General features: G+C 38.9%; 1 protein-coding gene across 1 annotated transcript in view; it reads right to left on the bottom strand.

The window, feature by feature from the left end:
- The window catches only part of LOC106527194 (phosphatidylinositol-binding clathrin assembly protein), a 108,035-nt gene that overhangs the window by 7,967 nt on the left and 92,183 nt on the right, over positions 1-7,885 (bottom strand). The window contains exons 9-10 of the mRNA XM_014021997.1: positions 5,475-5,560; positions 4,123-4,246 (exon numbers count right to left, since the gene is read on the bottom strand). Of these exons, the coding sequence (XP_013877451.1) occupies positions 4,123-4,246; positions 5,475-5,560 (210 nt within the window). The remainder of the gene's footprint in view (positions 1-4,122; positions 4,247-5,474; positions 5,561-7,885) is intronic.

The raw sequence follows: 7,885 nt of genomic DNA, 5'->3' as shown, positions 1-7,885 counted from the left end.
ATATAAGGCTGTGTTTCCTGCCTCAGATACAAGGAAGTGTCCATTCATGAAAAATGACAGCGATGATTAAAAAGAACTTTACGAGTCTAGAGATTGAAGTCCGTCTGTCAGAGATCCAGAAAAGAAAATTTGATATTTTTAGCAGGTCAGTTGTGGAATAAAAAAAGAGCTGCTAAAAGTATAAACAACTGTGTTAAATCATTTTCATTTGTTCAGAAGACACACCGTCGCGCACCGTACCCTCTCTCCTGCTGCCCCCGTGACGAAGAACACAATGCACTGTGAAAAAAAAAACTGCACAAAAAAAATCCATGAAGCAGCGAGACCGTGAAAGGTGAACCGCGTTATAGCGAGGGATCACTGTAGTAGACTAATCGGTGATTAGTTGACTATAAAAAATAATTGTTTGTGGCAGCCCTAATTACCACTCTACTGCGCATTGTGTGTCAAGGACAGAAAGGTAGACGCGGCAGTGGAAAGTGCTGCAGCAGTTTGGAGAGAAAAACAAAGTTAGAAAAAAAAAACGACACATCAACTATTAAATTAGTTGGCGATTTTAATAGTCGACAATAATTGTTACTAGTCGACTAATCGTGGCAGCCCTAAAAGTGTCAAAGTCTATATTAAACAAAACAGGAAACCCACAATAAGCCAAACAAACATTAGGCAGCTCAATGTAAGCTTCAACAAAAACTCTTCCCAGTGAGTTTGTACCTCATTGGGAATAAGAAAAAATGAGTTCATTCATTAAAGAGAGTATTCTTTTGGCTCCTAAACCTCAGGGCTTTGGACTAAGTTCAGCCTTGGTAGATAAATCCAGGTACAAGGTAATAAACAAGGTAAATGTCTTGTCCAAAGACATGTCAACAAATGCACAAGCTAACATTTTTACGAAAGGGTAACCTGAGACACCATGCCATAAAAGAAGACCGTGTCCATCGTTAAAAAATCTTCATATYCTTCCAGATTTGGAAGATACTAAAACCAAATTACTGTGATGGACTTGCGACTGTGATGGATTGCCACCTGTCCAGGGTGTACCCCGCCCCTCGCACTGTGACTGTTGGATATGAGCACCAGTGACCCCCGTGACCCTGAATGAAGAAACAGGTATAGATAATGGATGGATAAARCCAAATTAATTTTCAACTTTTTCCAAGACTGTGTAGGAATCCTGWTTACCTCAGTTTTTCTTTTAACAAACGATTATTTACCAAGTATTCTGAGCTTTTTTGCAAGAACATATAGTGGCAGTGCTTCAAGCAGGACTATCATAGTATTTCTGCTGGAATAACATCACAGTCTGAATTTAAAAGAACTGATATAAAATATTTAGACTGGAGATGTTAAGCAACGGCAGAAAATCACGACTAGCTGACTTAAGCCATTTCTCCAAAATGGGTACGATATTCATTACAACTTTCCGCAAAACTGAAAACCTTTTCATGAAAGGGTAACTGATGTTATTACCTGATAATAAATCTAAACTACAGCTTTAAAATGATTATGCATTCGTTTAAAACTTAAAATGGAATTAGAAATATATATAATTTCTCCATGCATTACTGTTGAAGCTGGTAACACTGCTGTATTATTTACTTCTCAATGCTTTATTTCACATTCTACTGCCTATATCTCTCATTGAATCTAATTATTAGCTCTACAGAGATCATTATAGTTGTCTTGCTTTTTTTTATCTTGTGGGAATTTGCAGTCAGACTAAAAAAAGGCAGTATAATAAGGTAAAGGAGTTTTGTAGACAGGTAGAGCAGTGAGTCAGATTATTAGTATGGATGGCCACAGAGGGACTGAAAACAGTTTCTCAGAGCTCTTTTATCTGTTTTATTTACACATGGTCAGATTGGAAGGGGGGGGGGGGTAATTTACCGCTGAGCTTAAAGGTAAGGAAATGTTCCAAGTTACTTTACAACCTTTACACCTTTAAAGGATTTGAAGCGGATGTAAAAACAATCTGCCGCCGAAGACAGCCAGGGCCRACCGGCTCCTCTTCATTTTTATTCCGACAGTGTAGCGAGGACAAAACAAGAGGAAAGTGCTGTTATTGTTTGGGCTACGGCCCCAGCTGGACAGTAGCAGAGTGGTGTAAGTGTTTTTGTATGTGCTGTTGAGTCCATATGGACACCAGAGCGTGCAGACAGCTGGACGGGAGTTTTTGGAYGACCCCTCCTAACCCCCCCTCCAGCTCTCTCACTCCGTCGTGTTCTCACTCTCACTTAATCTCGCCGCYCCTTTTTCTAACTAAACCCAAAGGTAATCAGTGGACCTTGGCAGAGAACGGGGCAACCAAGGGTGCAGACTAAAAAAGCGCAGTAAAATCCAATCAAACGCACRCACGGAGAACTCTGGAAGAACTGATAGTGTATTATTGTTGGGTTCAGATTCACATAAAGCTGGACAAAGCTTATATAGAAGAACTGTTGGACACAAGCTGTATATTTTTATTTTTTTCCCTGTTGGGACGTGAGCACATAAACATGAARTTGTGTACACACTGAGCTACTGTGTGCTTGAGTTGTATTTTCTCTGCTCCCACTCAATTACAGTTTGCTGTAAAGCAGGGCTCCCAGGGCTGGAGTTWAAAAAAAAGCGAAGCTCAACACATTTTACACTTGACTTTTCCATCACTTGGCTCGCTGCGGAGGCCCTCGGCCCCCGTCCTCCRCCAGAGTTCAGCTCTTAGTTCCAGGATGACCCGTCAGCGGCGTGCTCAGATCTGTTGAGCGAAGCGTGTTTGCAGTTCTGTTCAAACAGACAGTCATTCAGCCCCACAGATGTTTTCTGCTACATCTGCACCTCTCATTCACATGCAAATGGTGTTTTGTGAGAGARAAAAAATGTTTTTATGATTTATTTCCAAAGCGGAGATGTTTCAAGGCTCTGCTTTTAGCATATTGATGACAAAACGAGTTTTTTAGAAACTAAGAGTAGTTTAAAAAAAATTGCCCACTATTTCTTTTGTGAAATAAAAAATGTGCTAAAATCAACAACAATGGTGCCATTTTTGTGATTTGTCTGTTTGGTAAAATGTSGTGCCAGTMAATTGTGGTTGTGTGYTATAAAAGAAAACTTTCAAATTTGGAATAGAGAGGCACTTGTTTTAACACCAAATTTAAAAACAAGTAAAACCTCCACTTTCATTAGCAGTAAAATGAGAAAACTTTTTAATTTTTACGCAAAACACTGAATTTGTACCAAAAACAAACAGGGTATTTTAATTAGGGCTGTCCTGATACCAGTTCTTCTAAAGTACTTYAGTTAGATCCTAAACATTATATAATGACTTTAAAAACACATTTTATTTTTTAAACAAGGTGTTGCTCCTCCCTTATCGGCCTACAGCCCATCTGATCAAATCGAATATACAGCATAATATATAATGTTCAAACAATTTACTATAAATAAAAAAAAGCTTTTCTTTCAACTTGAATACATTTTTTAAACAAGGAGCTGACAAACGTTTAACTTGAAGTGTACACTGTAACACATTTAGTACAGATACTGATATTACTGTCAGTTCTGAGTTTTGTGTCATTTTATAACGGTACTTGTAAAAATGCTGGTATTAGTACACCACTGATTTAAATTCATTATTAAATGTAAATTTGATAAATTTGTATAGATCGAGTTAACAATGTTAACAGTGGTTTGTTGGCAGATTTAGGATTTTAATGGTGTCCAGGGGGGTGGGTGGGGGGCAAGTAACATTTCTTGAAAGAATGCGTACTGATCAAGTTGGAGATACTTTCAGCTATTTACTAATACTATCTTAATATCTGTAAAATGATTGAGTTACTCAATTTTTATGTTTGCTAAGGTCCTTTTCCTGTGGCAGCCATCTTTAATTAAGCTTACTTCAAAAGTTAATTGGTTTTAGACGCACGCTTATTATTTTTAGAGCTTTTTTTACAACCTGTCCAATCCGTCATGAGCCTGTTCAGAATGAAGCAGCTGGTTGTGTCTTAAAGCAGCTGAACAGAACCTAATGACCCAGCTCACAAGATGCTACTTGAAGTCACTTGAGGAAGGACACAGCAGAAACTCCTCGACTCCTCGCAGTCCAACCACCCACTCCACAAGCCTGACAGCGTATAAATGTGGTACCTTAAGAGCCTGCAGCCTGGCCTGCTCCTCCTCCAGCGCTTGCTGCTTCTCCTTCTCATCCATGCGGCTGAACGACATGCCGGTGGAGGACAGAGTTGAGACGGCGTTCGATAAGGTAGACGCTCTGGAGGACGGTAGAYGGGACAGAAACCTTGATTAACATTCCAGTTTGTTTGGAGATCCTTCAAAAAATACATTTTTTATTGAATAATCTTGAATTATTAAAAGGCATCTCAGACTGATGTCATATGTTGTCTCAGTAAATTATTTTTCTATTCTACTCAGTTCTTGATTGCAACATATCTAATTACTTAAAATGTATATTTTTATTACATTTATTGTTACTGATGCAAAGCATTCTGGGAATAATGATGAGTTCTGGTTGAGACTAAAACACAGAGTCGAGGCTAAAAAGCTATAATGTGTGCCAGCAGAGTTATATTTTGTGTTAGATTTTATTTTCTGCACAATATGGAGTTGAAATGATCAAACGTCATGTTTAGTATCCTAGCTCAGGAACTGACGCCATTTATCACTTTATATACGTCATATTTATTCATGTATAATACAATTTCAAGTATAATACGATCATCAATTTTTGAGCTTAAAAAGCCTAAAAAAAATTAATCATCATGCCTCCACTAATATCCAAAAGATTTCAGGAGTTTCCAGTTTTTGCAGTGCACCCCCTAGTGGTTAAATATTATTTAGGGAAACACACTTGAGTGGGCACGTTTTGCTGCAGAGCTTGAGTAGTGAAAATTTCTGGTTCTGTGTGTCACTGAAAAAACAAGCGGCACCTAGAAGCCAGTTGGTAAATTATTAAGATGGATTTATCAGAACATGCAACTAAAGTCCAAGTCTACAAGCTTGGGAGCTAACACTATACTGTATATATTACTAATGCCATTTTATGCTATGTTTATATTAGCTATTTATATATTAGCTCAGGAACTAAAAAAATAAATAAAAGGCTAAAGCTGAGGTTCTCCCTCCATGAAGCAGCTCTGTTGTTCTCATTTTTAGTTTCAAGTCGAGTCATTTCTACATTCTCCTCTCTGCAAATGTGTTCTTGTTTCATTTAAGAGRGCTGGATGTCAGACACTGTGTCTAGGCATAGACACAATGTCCAATGTCAGTCATTGGACATTGYCCAAAACTAACATTCAAACTGGTYTGAGCTCGCACYGGAGCACCCGTAATCATCATCATTTACCCAGAATTCTTTGCGGCGCACATAACAGTCATGTCCGTGTGACAATGCATTTTCATTTTTATAGTTAAAGTAAATGTTTATCAAATAATGCYTAATGTTACCACTAGTCAGAGTTCCCCTTAAGGATTTGAACTACCTGGTATCTGCATTCAACTCTTTTGTCTTCTTGCCCTCCAGAGAGGCCAGGTGCTGCTCCAAAGCCTCCAGGAGGCTGCTGGGGGCCTGAACGTGACACGTACAAGCCAAAAAGAGAAAGAAACGAGATGTAAATTCAAGAATATGCTCAGGGTGCTGGAAAATATGCTACCTTTCTTTCTTTTTTTCCTCTCTCTTTCAAATGCAAAAAACCCACCAACACACAGATATACACAGCACCCAGAGGTAGTTAGTCTCACAGGAAGGTAACAGAGTGCATCGGGCTCCAAGAATAGCCATGGCAACATGCAGCAAACACTCACATTGTTAGCAGGAGACTCAAAGGAGGGAGAGAACAAAGGAGGAGGTTGGGGAAACAAAAGAGCGAGGGGGAAAAAGGTGGAGAGCAAAGAGGAGATTCTTCTCTTAACTCCACATGAGCAGAGAGCGACGAACACCTACAGAATACAGTTTCTGTCTAACCTCTGCCTCTCTGCCTCACTGATCACGCAAAGCCTTTCACACTGTGAGTGTGTTATTAATGCACAATAAAGTTCAGTCCTGTTTCACCGTCACTCTCACTTTTTACCCCCTTTTTTACATTAAACATATTTACGCTGAAAGGAAAGGCTGCGCCTCTCTTTTCAATGAAAGGCAATGGAGCGGTACTTTCTGGTCCTTAGACAGGAATGATGGTTGTTTATGATTTCCTTATCTGCTCTGACTGCAAAAGCTAGGTGATGTAAACTATGGCATTTGATCAGTCTGCTTGGACCCTCAGTAGGCATTTATTTTCTATACGAACCTAGAAACCATAAACAACCATGGTTCCAGTCTTAGGAATAAAAGGCCCTGATCAGAGCTGACACTATCTGTCCTGGTGATCCAAACCCAAGTGGATAGCTCTGACTGGGACCTCTCACACCTGCTCAATAAATACATACCTCAAAAGGTTTGGTAATAACCCAATTGTAGATCCTTACAAAACTGTAACTCAAACGGCTGTCAGATCAGMAACAGTGAGCTATTCAGATCATCTAAAYMMGAGGAGCCCAAAGTGGGGCCCRCGGGCCAAATTTGGCCCTCCAAGCCRTTTGATTTGGTCCACCGGCAGTTGCCATAGTTAGTAGGTTGTAACCTGCTGTACTATGTAGAAAGTAATGATTTCTTTTTATACATAAGCAGTATTTTTCTCTCTTTTCCTGATGCTGAAATGATTGTATAAGACTGTATGAGAATGTATTGCTGTCATGTCATGTTATGTTGACCAGAGAGCTGTGAACTGAATTGCCYTTTTARGRWWAAWRWWRTTWKWWGWWGWWGWARYARYAKTWYYWCCWMCTAAAGTCATTATTTATCCATTGGTCCAGTGACTATAAGAGGCTGTAGTGCAGAGATTTCATCCATGTGGTTGACTTTATATTTGATATATTAGGATTAAACATCAAACATGAAATACATGGAACAACAAGATATTTTTAGCTTAGATTTAACCACACATGTATATTTGTACACTTTATAAGACCACAAAAACTCCTATTTTATCAATTTATGAAATGTTCCATGAGCCTTTGCTGCTTGAGAGTATGGCAGACTTTCTCCAAGTGGACAGACTAAAACAAAAGTGGGCCACCACACTGGCTGCTAGCTTAATCATTAAAAACAATGGACTTAAAAAGTAAAGTAAATTAAAAAGTATTTTTTATTTTATGTATTATATTTTCACATTAGGCCTGCAGCCCCGGATAGATTTTCATTTTGGCTCTCTCGGGGAAAATGTTTGGGCACCCCCGATCTAAACTACATTATTTTGACATTACCACAGCTTCAGAGCTACTTGAGTCACACTGCTGTGGAATTATTTAGTACACAACATTTAAATAAGCTTAGTTACTGATTTATGAGTTCAAGGAGCTTGTTCAGAAGAACCAAACAGTGCTGCATTTATTGAGCAGAATAATTTGACRTAATATTGATCAGATACCTTTCTTGTTATTGGTACAGTGCATTATAGCTCTTAGTGACCACAGCTTTGGCTACCCCAATCATTTAAGTAAACTATACTTTGAAGCAATATAAAAACTAGAATGTGTTTGGTCAAATGAGTGAGSCTGTTTACATATCTTTATGGTGGTRGCCATTTTGKATTTTGGCGTGGCAACTCAATTTTYGATGGGGACCTTTTCTACGGCTAGATGCATCTGCACACCAAAATGCAAGTTGTCACGATGCTTATTTTTCAAGTTACACTGTATTGCCAAAAATATTTGCTCACCCATCCAAATGACTGTGCACCAGTGCACAAAACAAGGTCCATAAAGACATGGATGTCAGAGGATGAGGATGAACTTGACTGGCCTGCACAGAGTCCTGACCTCAACCTGACAGAACTCCTTTGGGATGAATTAGAGC

This window comes from Austrofundulus limnaeus, unplaced genomic scaffold (assembly GCF_001266775.1).
Source record: "Austrofundulus limnaeus strain Quisiro unplaced genomic scaffold, Austrofundulus_limnaeus-1.0 Scaffold314, whole genome shotgun sequence".
Taxonomy (NCBI): domain Eukaryota; kingdom Metazoa; phylum Chordata; class Actinopteri; order Cyprinodontiformes; family Rivulidae; genus Austrofundulus; species Austrofundulus limnaeus.
This window is presented reverse-complemented; position numbering and strand designations above follow the sequence as displayed.